The sequence below is a fragment of the Drosophila erecta genome, unplaced genomic scaffold, assembly GCF_003286155.1.
Source record: "Drosophila erecta strain 14021-0224.00,06,07 unplaced genomic scaffold, DereRS2 tig00000092-arrow-pilon, whole genome shotgun sequence".
Classification (NCBI taxonomy): Eukaryota; Metazoa; Arthropoda; class Insecta; order Diptera; family Drosophilidae; genus Drosophila; species Drosophila erecta.
In genome coordinates, this window is record NW_020825207.1 from 10412641 (window position 1) to 10426129 (window position 13489).

Consider the following 13489-nt stretch of genomic DNA (forward strand, 5'->3'; position numbering starts at 1 on the left):
CAGGGGCCGCCAATTTGCATTTTAACCTTAATAGGTTCGTAAGTTTGAAAATTGCTCATAAGCTTGTTATGATTATATTTCTATTAATGTATTTTCAGTACACTTTTATTAATTCCTTCCTGTTCCTATAAATAAATATAGTATCACAGTAAGTTTGAAAATAGCTCATGAGCTTGTTTTGTATTTTCAGTACACTTTTATTTATTCCTTCCTGATATATTCATTATATTCCGTCATATATTGTTGCAGTCATAAATAAATATAGTCACAATCACAAGTAAGCATTATCTGGTTGCTTTGGTAGACTGCCCAGGAAACTTATCTTAACATTTTGTTCACCAGAAGTGAATAGTCACAAATTCTCATTGCGATTCATAATGAGCTAAAGCATCATTCAACACGAATTTTTTGAATATTTTTATTAGCATTAGAGTAGAAGTGGGTATACTTTAAAATTAGTCCTAACTTATTAATCGTAATAGATTTATAAGATATAAGGAATATATAAGGGCACTGATTCCGCACCCATTAACTGAGCCCGAGTTGAACATCATGCTGGCCGATAGAACCTCTGATCTCTGGGTGATTTCGTTGTGGAAGTCCTCTTCGGTCAAGTCATCCTGAAGCTCCGATTCAGTCGAGTAGTTGGGTAGTTCAACTGGGTGAGTAAGAGGTAATCTAATCAAGGGATCCATATATCATTTGCATTGACTCACCTTCCCCACCTGTGGCAAAACGCACTACCTTGCTATTGTCGCTCCAACCAAAGCTGTTTCTGGCCAGCACTGATACTTCGTAGAGACTAGCGGGTTGGAGGCCGTGTAAAGTATATGTGGTTATATAGATAAGTCCTAGATAAGCCGTTTTGAGCATAAATAGATATTTGTAGGATAATGACTTGTGTATGTTGAATATCAAATAGCTATCCATACCATTTGTGGCCTGCGCCGGGATCGTGAGTTCCGTCCAGTTGTTTTTCGCTTGGCGGGTGACATTCTTGGAAGGAATCTGTCGGAACTTGAGCTTGAACTCCATGATGGGCAGCAGGCTCTCGGTCTGCCAAACGAGGACATGCGACGTGGAGCTCTGCGTGCCCGGGTTGATCTTGAAGAGGCAGGGCATCGGGCGCCCGGTCAGCTCCACACTTCCGCTTTTCACGGATATCTGATTGCTGGCACGGCACTCGTACTGCCCCATATCCGCGTTCCTCACGCTCTTCACCACCAGCATGTGACGCACGGCGTTCACGTAATGATCCACCGACCGGTTCGTCTGCAGCTCCGACTCGTGGGTGGTGGAGTGGGCTCCCAGTGCCACCGGCAGTCCATGGTGGAACCACTTGACCGTGGCCGCCGGCGCCGCCTCCACAATGCACTCCAGATGGGCACGGGAGCCCAGTTTGGTGTACACCACCGACTGAGGTATGCTCACATCGGGCGAAACTGTCGATTCGGGAAGGCCATTAAGTAAAATTCAATTGAGTAGTTGGCTTCACAGTTAACTACTCACATAGCACATGAAGGTACACATTGGCCGCGGCTGGCTCACCCACTCCATTGCTGGCCACGCATTCTATGAGGCCCGCCTGGTTCCTCGACTTGATCTCCAGGATGAGACTTTGCCGGTTTCCCGTGTTGCTCTGTGGCTGCAAGACATTGCCGTTCAAGCGCCATGTGATGACCGGCTGCGGAACTCCCTGGGCCTCGCACACCACCTCGAAGGTGGCTCCAATGCGCTGCTCCGTGAGATCCGATGGTTCAATCAACACCTGAGGCGCCAATTGCACTTCGATGGCGTGCTGCTGGACCACATGACCCGTGTCCGAGTTCATTTCGCAGTAGTAGTCGCCGGTGTCACTGGACTGCACGTTGGCCACCTGCAGGCTGCCATTCGGCCAGAGCATTATGCGATCCGGCGGCGGGAGCTCCGGGTGTCTGGAGTCCACCAGCGCCACGTCGTCCCGATGCCAGCGGACGTAGCGAAAGGGAGCTGGGAAAGTTGTTTTACATATTTGGATTAATTTACCTAATATTATTTCTGTGCGCATTCTAAAGGGAATTTATTTTACTTTTTGTGGGGCTTTCTAGAAGTTCTTTTTGTATCTTAAAAATACTCACTCAAGGGAACAGGACAAACAATCTGAATTCAGCAGAATTGTATCTCTTATCCTAAAGTTATCGCGGTTATCTTACTGCTCAGATAAATAAAAATTCATACAGTAAACAAAAGCTTCCGCCCGAAGCCCAAACTGATTGCACAGGTCGTCAATATTGAATAACAAGTATCCACTGTATTTAAGTTTTTTGCTTATTCAAATTTCAACACAGGAGTTCTAGTGAAATTTGCAGATTAATTATGGCTACTTCAAAATGATCCTTAAAACTTAAAGGTTAAGTTAAGCATTTCTGCATGGGGTGGATTTCCACAAGAAGTTAACTGGTCTATTTATGGGGTTTCCCGCACACAGCAATTTGTGTAGGTTTGTGTAATCTTGTAACCCTTTGAAAATGCAATTGCTTCTGTCAATAATCCTTTAATTGGCCATTTAACAATATGTCTCGGGAGGGTCTTCCACAGCGACTTGAATGCGCCGCTAAGTGTGTTAAGCGTTCAATTAATAGAATCCGCTTCTGGACTTTCTCCAGCAGAGCACTATTATTGTCGGATAATACCTCCATTTGCGGCATTGTGAGTTCATTTCTTCAATCGAATTAAATCTCATTGTTATGGCCAATTGCTGCTGGGTGCCGCTTCAAGGCCCCAAAAGCGGGGCTAATCGCCAGAAACCCACAATATGCACTACGATTAGTACCACGTTTAGTGAATCACTTACTGTTTAAGGTGCACGGAAGCTGCACTGTGTCGTTCTCATAGGTTTTCACTGTGGTGGGTATGCTCTTGAACTTCTGGCTGTTTTCGAGATCGTTGTTAAAATCCAGTTCGGCTTGCACTTGGCCAAGGAGCAGGCCCCCCAAGAAAAGCCCCAAAGCCGAGCACATATGGGGTGTCATTTTGTTCTCACTTAGCTTCTATGCTATTTCTGTTTCTTAAATGAAATTACACTGTGATTTGGTAATTCTATAATTCACGGTCGCGTGTCGGAATTAGAACGGTCCGATCTGGTCCGCGACGAAGTCAACTTTGAACTGATCGCTTTGAGCTGAGCTGAAGCCACAGTTGGCGTCCCCTGAGTCGCACATACTGCACCACCACACGCGCACATGTACAGTGGAGCCCCGAGCGGCGGACGGACAATGGAAGATGCCCGAGTCCGGGGCGACGATGAAGAAGCCGCTGCCGCTGGACAGCACCCAGCACTTGTGTATAAGGCATGCCGATGCCGGTTGATTGGTCGCCGCCAAGGGGATTTCTCCCACATCGGTACACAGCGAGAAAACTCTATGCACTACTAGAAATCCCATACCATTGCACAATATATGGTTTACTTTTCCGATCTCGATCTTACTTAATAATGTATAATAGCAGGCTTTGCTATGTTGGCTATGCCAAAGATTTCACTGAAACTGAAGCTTATTGATCAAATTTGTTGCAGTGCATTGACGGGAGATGTGTGTGGGATGCACCCACACCGATGTCGCTGCAAGAACATTTGCATGGGCCACGCATCGGTAGTTTTCGGATTCAGAATCGAGATTCCGTCGCTGATCTATTACACTCTCCGCTTCAGAGAACGTGCTGCTGTTGCATATTCCGAGATAAAATGTCATTGTGCCACAATGGTGCCCCCATCCAAGTCGTCATCATTGTGATCGGATCAGTCACATTCACCATTTGGGTACAATGTTTTCGGGACAGCGAGGTTCCCAAAAAGACAGAAGAAACCAACTTCGAAAATATTCAAGCGGAAGTGCATTATGGAACGATCAATTCAAGTTTATTTCAAATTAGCATCCCATTTAGCATGTATTTCAACTGCATCGGAGTAAGATGTGGATTTCATTACAACTGATCGGATATGTCGCTTATATATTTTGACCGTTAGTCTGTTATATATTTGCAGATCTTGAAAAACGGCTTTTCTCTGTGACGAAACGCGATCGTGTTCAATTAAAAGACAATTTCATCGAATTAATTGAATTAATTTGGTGAGAACATGAAAGGAGTCAGCCAGCTGCGCAAACAGACTGCAAACCAATTAAAAAGTACCAACTGTAGCGATCTTAAGCATAGCCAGTCCAGAATGGAGACCATAAGATTACTGTGTCGTTGCTGTTTATGTGGAAAAAGGCGCCAAGCATACAAGATATCAAATCCTATCAAGCCCGTATGCCAACACTAGATGCTGTTTATTGATCATTAACATGATTTTAATAGTCTTTTTCGTTATTATAAATAATTAATATTTATTTTGTGTATATTTAAGTATATGTAAGCTGATGCTACAACTGATGAATTTTGCCTAAAGCTAATACAGCGTTGAACGGTTACAACCAACGGATATATACTCGCTTGAATGTGTGTTATATCCCTCTCGATCAGCCTGTTTTATATTTGTTCCTGGAATATCCTTAAAATTTTCCATATGCCTGAGTGAACAATTAAGTTTTCGCTGAAAACTAATTCTTTATAAATTATGTTAGTTGTTAATTTATTGAACATTATCGTCCGAAATGATTAGGCTGGGCTGGATGGGGTTTTGCTATTTATGTAATACAATTTTAAGCTTAAAAACTATAAAAATTGCAGTATATACTTAAGTAAGTCCGTTTTGCATAGGAAATCCAAATGTTTTCTAAAAATAAAATCATAATCGTGAAACAGAACAAACACAAACAGGGAAAGTATCATCCATTAGGATGTACAATTCTGACGCAATGGGAAAACCTTCGCCTCGCCCGACCTATCTCAAACTTTTGTTTATCAACCTTATTATATATATGAACTGTAACTATAAGCCGAGCTGATTGCCCGTCGTTTCTTTGTTGCTTTTTAAGTTGGGTGAGTCGTTGTAGCAAACGATTGCTGTAGTCATTTGGGCACTACACTAAGCTAGGACGTGAACATGTGACACTATGTCAATGTGTGTAGACCAGCGTCATCATTTTCTAGATGAGGCCGCGCTTTTTTTTGTAATCCTCCAGATTCAGCGAACGTTTGGAGACAGTTTCAGCTGGTTTGTTAGCCGGTTTGGGCACTGAATTCGTATTAACTACAAAAGACAAATTGTTATGCTCGTTGCTTAGCTGGAGGAAATTTAAGTGACATACCTGGCAGCGGAACATCTAGGTCGATGTCAAAGTCATGCAGTGAGTACAGACTGTAATCCTTGGAGTCCGTGGGCTTGACGCTTGCACTCGAAGTTCCTGCTTCGTTGGGCCTCTTCTTTCCTGGGGGTGGCGGCGGCAGGGGTGCCAGCTGCACGTCATCCTCGTCCTTCTTGGCGCCCTTGAATCCCATGCGCGGCTGAGTGATCCGACGTGTGAAGGGATCCGAGATCTTGAGCCCTTTGTTGGCCCGAGCCTCCTCTAAAATTGCCTTCTCAGCATCCTCCACATTTTTCTTCCTGTTCCGGTCGTTTATGTAGGAGATCAGATTGAGGGTATGTGATCTTCTTTTGTCGAGTTCAGAGGCTCGGTTCTCCAGCTCGTCGATTTGCTGTCCCAGATCCTGTGCGATGTCGTAGTCGCCTCGCAGCATAGCTGCATCTCGCTCCTTCATCAGGCAGGTTTTCTTCATTGCATAATTGGTGGGTCGGTTCCGGAAGCGGTTCTTCTCCTCCACGATCTTGTCCACGTCCTCGTCCTTGAACTCGTAGTTCAGTGCTTTCTTGATGTCGTTTTGCTTGATCGCTATTAAGTCGATCGATGGCATCTGGACGTGCGACTGCTGGCAAACCTCGTTCCATTTGTTGAACTCGTTCTCCGTGAACTCCTGGTTCGAAATGAACTCCAGTCGGAACACCCGCTCTTGGGTTCCGTGCTTAAGTCTCAACCCGCGATTGGTACGTGTGGTGCCCAGGCTGTAGATCTTCCCCGTCTCCACCACTCCCACAATTTCGGCCACTCGATACACGGGTTTCTGGCCATTGTTTCCGATGCTTATCCGGACAAAACAGTTGAGTACAGTGCTCTCAAAGATTGGCAAGTTTACAAATCGTTCCATTTTGTAGCGAGATAGACGCAACTTGTTAAGATCCTCGCGTGTGGTTATAAAAACGGGCCGCTGAGGCACCTTTTCTTCGTCCTCGGATTCGCTGGAGGCCTTGCTGCTGTTGGAGCGTGAGCGTTTGCCCGTGGGCTTTTCATCCTCATCCCAATCACTGCTGCCTGAGTCGTCTGAGTATATTTCAGAGGCTTTCAGTTTCACAGCCGATTTACAACCAGACACGCTTTCCAGTTCCTCTTTGTCGTCATCACGATCTTTTTCTGCCAGGCGTTTGGCTTCCTCTTCCTCTGCAAGGTGAATAGAAAAATGATTAGATTAGAGTGATATAAGGATTATGAATGATTTGCATACCTCTTTTGGCCTTGCCCTCTCTTTTGGCTTTTAATAGGGCCATGGCATTACTCCTCTTGTCGTCCGTCTTGTTGGCCTCCACGTTCTTCTTGCGCTCCTTGGAGCGCTCCTTGTGATCAAAGTAATCAGACACGCCAGCGGCGGAAGCCTGATCGTCAGGCATAATACTGGCCACTGCCGCTGAAGTGGAAGCCGCATCTCGGTTAAGGGCGGGCGAGGATAATGGACTCGCTGACCGTACTTCGTTGCTGGGTTTGGGTTCCACATCTAACAGCGTGGATGTGGAAGCTTGTGTTGGCAAGGGCGCCTGGGCTTCCCTGGCCTTCCTCGCCTTCTTCTCGCGCTTTTCCTTCTTCTTCTTAGCGCGTTCTCCTTTGTTCTTGGACTTTTCTTGGTTCTTTTCGCCGCGCCTCGCCAGCTTAAGCTTCCGTTCGATTTCCCAGCGCGTTCGCATAATCTCTCGCTGCTCAATGCGCTTGTAAATCTCAGTTTCACGCTCCTTTTCGGACAAGCCATTGAGACGCCTTCGATCCTCATCATCGCCCATGAGGTCATCGTCGAAACCGTCGTCAAACTCTGAGTCGGAGCTGGAGGACGAAGAACTAGAGGAGTCGGAGCCGGATGAGGAGGAGTTGGACTTGGACTTGTCAGAATCGCTGTCAGACACCTCGCCCTCCTCCTGTTCGCTAAGCTGGGCGGCCTGGATAGCCTGCTCCGGGGGCTTGTTCTCCTGTTGGGCCTGTGCTGGACTCTGCCTCGCTGGCTGGCCCTCGTCCTGACTGTCGTCATCCCAATTGGACTCCGAGGAGCTGGAGTCTCTACTGGCCTTCTGACGCTTTTTCTTCTTGGTGGCGGGAGCTCCTGCTTTGTTGTTGGCCCAGTCGGAATCGGAGTCGGAGCGGGAGCTCGACTTGGCCGCCGTTTGGGGCTTCTTCCGCTTCTTGGCCAGTGACATCAGGTCCTGGGGATTACATATAAGGTGTATTTTCAGTTTTTATATTGATTTTCGTTACATCGCAATATGGAGAAAGGGGCGCGGATGTGGGATTTGATCTGCTGAATCGCCACTCACCGATTCCAGATTGGTCTCCGACTCGCTGTCGCTATCGCTGGAGTTGGAGTCGATCAGGGATTGCGTCCGCCGTTTGCCCATTTCTGATCGTTTTCCTGGCCTTCACTTGCTAATAAAATTTAACCAAACCAGTACGAAAAAATTTTAGTGCGTGCCGTTGGAGATGGAAAACGAGTGCGATAGCTGGCTATCGGCCTATCGGTGCTTTGTCTGTCCGCGCTATGTGGTATCGATATGCTAGGGCTGGCAACTGATATCGCCGTATCGAACTGTCAGCTGTAAGCGCGCGCAAAGTATTTGATCCCAGGGAACAGATTTTGTGGGAACAGTTCGAATAGAGCTAAATCACCGACTAAAATATATTTCTTTTATAAATTGAAAACAAATCGTTTTTTATATTCAATTGTAAATCGTACAAATAATTTCTCTGTTGGAATAACCCTTATTTAGGATAAGAAAGAGGTTTAACCTAATAAAAAAATAGGAATAGGATTAGTAAAAAGAAAATAATTTAATTTACAAAACAATGAGAAATATGCATACATATATACATATGTACATATGTGCTCTAAAATGCTGAATCAGCTGAAATTCACTTAATAACTCGTCAATGCTTAAAATGCTTGACAATCATCGTTGAAGTCTGTATGCTAGCTCTGAGTAACCGACAGGAAGAGTCGTGTCTCAGATTGATTAATTTTCAAAATTCATCGCCTAAATTCAGACACACCATTTTAAATGATTTAGAACGCTTGTATGTTATGCGGCACCCTTAAGTAATCGGTTATTTTGAACTCGAGCGCGATTTCTTTTGGAGTTTTTTTGGAGACGGACAGGACGCGACATGACCTCCCACCCCCTGCCCACACTCACTGCGGGGAAATACCTTGCGGCTGGTGCAGCACGTGCACATTTTGCCGCGCTGTCGAGCGCAACACTGAATCACACTTAAAGCAGAGTTGAAAAAATACGGCGAAGCTGTTCGAGCAAGGTAAACAGAAGGATTGGGTGGGGGGTGGAGGAGCAGGGGAATGGAAATGCCGGCGACGGCAGAATTTAAATGCAAATTTTGGCATCCCCATTATCCCTATCCCAGCACCCCCCCTTCAATTTGCATGATGATAGCGAATGGCTGGGCGGGAATGCTGACTTTGTGTACCCTGTAATAGGCAAACATTTATCTGCACGGTGGTAAGTGGGTTATGCACTTGTTTGTGGCCCACGCAAAAACACATTTTGAAAACTAAATTAAAGCCACACCTGCTGCCCCCAACACACCACGGAAAATAACTTACAATCAATATTAATTAAAATGCAGGCGTTTTTCAGGTCCCTCGAGCGCGCTTTCCCTAAGTTCGGGTTGCCAAGGGGGGCGAAAGGGGTGGGTTTTTTTAGGACGGAGGGTGGAACACGCACCCACATACGAACTTTCATAATTCGCCTTAAATGCTGCGGGGCAATTTGCAGTAGCAGCAACAGCAGCAGCAGCAGCAGCAGCAGCAGCAGTTGTAGCAACAATAACAGCGCCATGAGGAAGCCCATTGCACATTCAACAAAGTGCACATTCTGCAGCAACAACGACTACGACTACAGCAGCAGCAATGCGACAGCTCATGAAAACAACCCACTCGATGCCACCGCCCACCCCAAAAACCATATTACAAAACAGTGAGTTCCCCAAGTGATGCACTAATAACTTGTTAGTACTTTCATTTGGAAATTGCACCTCAAAATAGGGTTTGGCACTTCAAAGATGCCTAATATGTATCAATACAACCCTTCAAAACATAATGAACATCATGAACATTAGTTTCTAAAATCCCGTAAACAATATATTTCGCCATTAATTTGTTGATCTGCGGATTCTGTACTACAAGGCCATTACCCAGCGACCCCTGTAGATGGATTTCGCATTAACCACCCAACCCCCGACGATCCACCCCCGAAATGCCGAGCTCAGAGCTTTCGAGCGCAGCTTTGGAGCATGCGCAGCAAAGCGAGAGAGTGAGGGCGGAAGGGAGGGAGAGCGAGAGTGAGAGAGAGCCAGAGCAAACGAGAGCGGCGGTTGCCCAAGGGGGTTGGCCATGGCCCCCGCTTTGTTTTTGCCATTTTTGGGTTGAAAGCTCTTGTCCGGCGGCGCTGTTGCGTTGGCGTTGCGTTTTTGTTGCGCCGGCTGTTTTGCCAAAAGTGGTAAGAAAGAGTGAGAGGGAGCGGCAAAGAAAAAACAATTCACTCGCGAGCGCGAGAGCGGCCATTAAAGCTCGGCTCACCTAGCTGTAAAAACTAGCAAAGTTCGCAGCTCAATTTTCGTGCGTTTTTTTCTTTTTCGCCAGTTCAACGAAAGAAGCTCGCGAGTGCGGAGCGAATAACGGTAAACGCTAGCTCCCATTACGGTCCGTCGCAGCATAGTTTAGTGTAGTGTAGTGTAGTGCTTTGGTGACCGTGTAGCGTAGTGTTTTCAAGTGAAGTGCAGACGGGGGTGGTTGCAAACAAAAAGCCCATAAAATACTAAACGCAAATAGGCAAGAAAGCAAAAATATTTAACACAAGTGTGTCGGTTCAGTGTTTTGTGGTGCGAAAATCTCACGAAAATAGGAAAAAAGAAAACAAGAGAAAAAATCCAATAAAAACACGGCCCGCTGAGCGTTGAGCCTCACATAACGGAAAAGGTGAGGAGGGGGTGGATGCACTGAAACTTCAGCTTGGACATAACTTAAAACTTAAATTAAATGCATTTACATTTGCATATCAAGTTATATTCAAATCATGAATGAAAAAAATTAACTGAACATAAAATCTATTTAAATTTTATTGTAATATAAAAAGTTATTCAAACATATGTTAATAGGTAGGTTTATAGGGTTTAATTCAATTCAATTGATTTTATGTCCGAATATTAAGTTACTTTTTTCTGAGTGTATTTAGGGTTTATGCTGCTTGAATAAACTCTATCTTTCCAAGACCACATCTTTTTGTTGTTAAAACAAATCTCACAGGGCAGCAAGTGACAGAGTTTTAGTTTTCCGCATTTTCCGCACTTTTTCAATATTTTTGTGCGGCCAAGCCGCGGGCGTGGCTTTCCCCCCTTTATTTTCCTTTTCTTTTTTTGGTTTTTGTTAGAAGGATGCGGCATTTCGTTTTCAGTTTTTGTCGGCTCTTAGTTCTACCCGTCTCTTTCTGGACCCGCTTGGCTGTCTCTTTCTGGCTGTTAATTTGTCGTGCATTTGCAGCTGGAGAAACAACGTCAACAGCTAACTGGGGAATTACAAAAACTCGCGCGTCCAAAAAGAAAAAACAACCAACAACGAGAGAATAAACTAAAAAGAAAAACAAGCGCGGAAAGTTGCTCGCTAAATAAAGGATTTTCCACCCAGCTGGAAAGTGTTGAGCGGGTGAGTTTGGGCCAAATGAATATTAATTGGCCTGGTTCGGTGCTGCTGACTGAAATGAAAGGCTGCCAACTATCTCGGTCAGCAGAGAATACAAATTAGGAAATTACTCCAAATAATTGCGCAATTAGTGGTTGAGTTTTGGCGAGTAATTTGATTTGAAAATCGTTCATTTTAATTTTGAAAATCGGACCAAGCTTCGAAATAAGTTGGATGTCCATATACACACTTTATATAAATTCGGCTTACAGCATACGTTTATATTCAGTATAAAATACTCAGCTTAAGTCGAACCAGATGACTTTTCCCTGGGAAAGCATGTTCTAACTCATTTAAAAGCTGGGTAAACTATGATTTAACACCTTAAGCTCAATTTGAACATATTTTAAGCTCACGTTTAGTTTACCTCGAGTTGTTTGCTTGTTGTTTTCAAAACCCATTGCCTAATTTTCACCAACTGTAGGCTATTGTCGGAACAAATTCGATAAAATTGAGCTGGAAAAGACTGTTGCCCAAGTATGCATTCTTACCCATTTAATTTTGAAATCTAGTCAATGTTGCCCTTTCCAATCTCCCAGAGCCACTCCCCAAATATTTCGATTATACGTCCTCGTTCTGGGCCATAAAGAATCCGTTCAAAAGGTTAGGCACACACGCAGGGAAAACAGAAGCTATACACCTAAGGGCTTGGGCTGAATAAACAATGCCTGTGGAGTGACCGATGGACAAAGGCTGCTCCTGCTGGCCACTTGCGCTCGGACTGGAAAAGGGGAAAAGGCGAAAAGGGGAAAAGGGCTCCATACTAGAGCCTGCTTGCTGTGCCCTGCGCACATTTCCAATGCAAATTTAGCCGGCAGAAAACTCAAATCAGAGTGAAACACACTCACATGTGTCGGCTAAACAAAAGAAAATACGACGAGGCGAACTCTGAAGTGCTTAAAATGCGTTTTGTCAACATTAAACCGAAATGGCCGGACGGCAGATAAGCGAGTCAGTTGCCTTTAGGATTTCGGGGGGGGGGGCGGCATGGGGTCTGGGGGGATGATTAATGCTGCAGAAATTGCTTTCGGATTTGCCAGTGTGCAACAGCTATAATGGCCTTTTCTGACAGCAGGATTACGGAATTCACTGAGCAAAAAAAAAAAAACAAAAAAAAAACTAGCCATTAAAATGGGCTTTATTTGCATACAGCTTGCTGTTATCCTTTGCCTGGTCTCACCATAGAAACATTTGCTGTCCGATATTTCCATTTACTTTAATAGGATGAATTTATTTATATAAAGTAGGTGGTAGATAAATGTTGGTTTATATTTTAATAAATACACATAGAGCAGAGTTCTACATTTTCAATGAATGTCTAACTATCTCAATTGGTTGAAAGTCCAACTATCTTAATTGGTTGTATCTGAAAACTCTGAGCAAATGCCACAGAACAAATTGGCTTAGTCCATATACACTTAATTCAAATAAAACAGCTAGTTTGTTTTTCCCTGTACATCCGAAACTGGCAAATGCACAAAGCCAAAGACGCTGCCCGTTTTCCCGAGAGCGGGGGGTGGTTGGTGGGCGGAGGTGGCCGGGAGGGTGGCACGGCCTGTTGCCGGGGCCAACCCTCAAGGATGCTGCAACCCTTGGGCGAGGACTCGCATCTCGGCGGGCAGAGCAACAAGCAGCGACAAAAGGCATGAATAATTCAGCCGGAGAATGCAGCTTGAAGATGCACGGAGCTGCGACTGACGGAATAACGAGCATAAATCCCGGCTAGGAACTCCGGCTCTCGAAATAATTGCTTTGAGCTGCATCGCTTGCCATGGAAATTCAGCGCCGAACTGTGACACACCGAGTTTTCCTGGACAAAGAATTATCGGAAGGCCTGCGCTGCTTTAAAGCCATTTCCCCCATCGGATTGGAGATGGAGACTTAATGCGTTAGGCGAATTATAACCACTGCCGGAAGAAGAACCCCTTCAGGTTACTCGAACTGTGGGGCGTGGCTTGACCCCAATTTTTCCGCATTTCCATGCTTCCATGTTTCCATCTTCCCATTTAAGCATTGCCAAGCTTCGCACGTATTTCCCCAGCTAAATTAGATTGCGTGTGGCATGTGGCAGAGGTAACAAAGGCAGAGGCGGCAGAGGTCGAAGCACCGCCAGGTGCAAACTGCGCTGTCGACAGCTTTGGCATCAAACCAACCAAACCCCCTATTTATTAGCATTTCCCACGTTGCGTGATAGCCACCCCTTTCGCATAAAAGAAAAGTAGAACTAAATGCAAGTTTCGCCTCTAAAAGATGACGAAAACGTATGCTCGGTTCGTAATCTCCTTTCTGTAAATTAATAATGTTCCGACAAACCCAGCAAAATCACGAAAAACCCACAGCTTAGCTTAGTGAAAAGGTAAAACAGAAGCATGGCTTACATCCCAACTTTATCCCAAACTCTATTCAGTTCAAGAAGGCTTAAGTGGTAGAACAATAAGAAATAAACTCAATGTCTCGTTAATTCGATGGGATGGAAAAGTAGGAAATAATGAGGCACTCGAGATGCAGAAGT

At 45.0% G+C, this 13489-nt stretch overlaps 3 protein-coding genes across 6 annotated transcripts in view; 1 reads left to right on the top strand and 2 right to left on the bottom strand.

Moving 5' to 3' along the window:
- Nucleotides 1-400: 400 nt before the first annotated feature.
- LOC6548473 (neurotrimin) lies at nucleotides 401-3183 on the bottom strand. The gene is made up of 5 exons (XM_001975156.3): nucleotides 2834-3183; nucleotides 1510-1989; nucleotides 933-1442; nucleotides 717-851; nucleotides 401-658 (listed from the first exon to the last, which is right to left on the bottom strand). Exons 1-5 carry the CDS (start codon nucleotides 3009-3011, stop codon nucleotides 462-464), a joined length of 1500 nt encoding a protein of 499 aa, XP_001975192.1. The 5' UTR covers nucleotides 3012-3183; the 3' UTR covers nucleotides 401-461.
- A 1109-nt stretch (nucleotides 3184-4292) lies between these two features.
- Nucleotides 4293-7762, bottom strand: LOC6548472 (RNA polymerase-associated protein Rtf1). Its single transcript, XM_001975155.3, has 4 exons — nucleotides 7550-7762; nucleotides 6478-7438; nucleotides 5229-6413; nucleotides 4293-5170 (listed from the first exon to the last, which is right to left on the bottom strand). Exons 1-4 carry the CDS (start codon nucleotides 7628-7630, stop codon nucleotides 5067-5069), a joined length of 2331 nt encoding a protein of 776 aa, XP_001975191.1. The 5' UTR covers nucleotides 7631-7762; the 3' UTR covers nucleotides 4293-5066.
- Nucleotides 7763-9685: 1923 nt separating this feature from the next.
- The window catches only part of LOC6548470 (kazrin), a 48172-nt gene continuing 44368 nt past the window's right edge, over nucleotides 9686-13489 (top strand). The window contains exons 1-2 of one of the 4 annotated variants that reach the window (XM_015156297.2): nucleotides 9686-10218; nucleotides 10780-10941. The gene's annotated coding sequence lies outside the window, so the exon portion shown is untranslated. The remainder of the gene's footprint in view (nucleotides 10219-10779; nucleotides 10942-13489) is intronic. The other 3 variants (XM_026980760.1, XM_026980762.1, XM_001975153.3) reach the window with 3 other exon arrangements.

What these genes read in the sequence shown, in the direction of transcription:
- LOC6548473 (XM_001975156.3), bottom strand. Translation starts at nt 3,011, where the DNA reads ATGACACCCCATATGTGCTCGGCTTTGGGGCTTTTCTTGGGGGGCCTG. An exon ending in TGTGTACCTTCATGTGCTAT is followed by an intron (nt 1,443 to 1,509) that starts GTGAGTAGTTAA and finishes CCGAATCGACAG; the next exon opens with TTTCGCCCGATGTGAGCATA. An exon ending in TTTTGCCACAGGTGGGGAAG is followed by an intron (nt 659 to 716) that starts GTGAGTCAATGC and finishes TTACTCACCCAG; the next exon opens with TTGAACTACCCAACTACTCG.
- LOC6548472 (XM_001975155.3), bottom strand. Translation starts at nt 7,630, where the DNA reads ATGGGCAAACGGCGGACGCAATCCCTGATCGACTCCAACTCCAGCGAT. An exon ending in CGGAGACCAATCTGGAATCG is followed by an intron (nt 7,439 to 7,549) that starts GTGAGTGGCGAT and finishes TGTAATCCCCAG; the next exon opens with GACCTGATGTCACTGGCCAA. An exon ending in CCTAGATGTTCCGCTGCCAG is followed by an intron (nt 5,171 to 5,228) that starts GTATGTCACTTA and finishes TGTCTTTTGTAG; the next exon opens with TTAATACGAATTCAGTGCCC.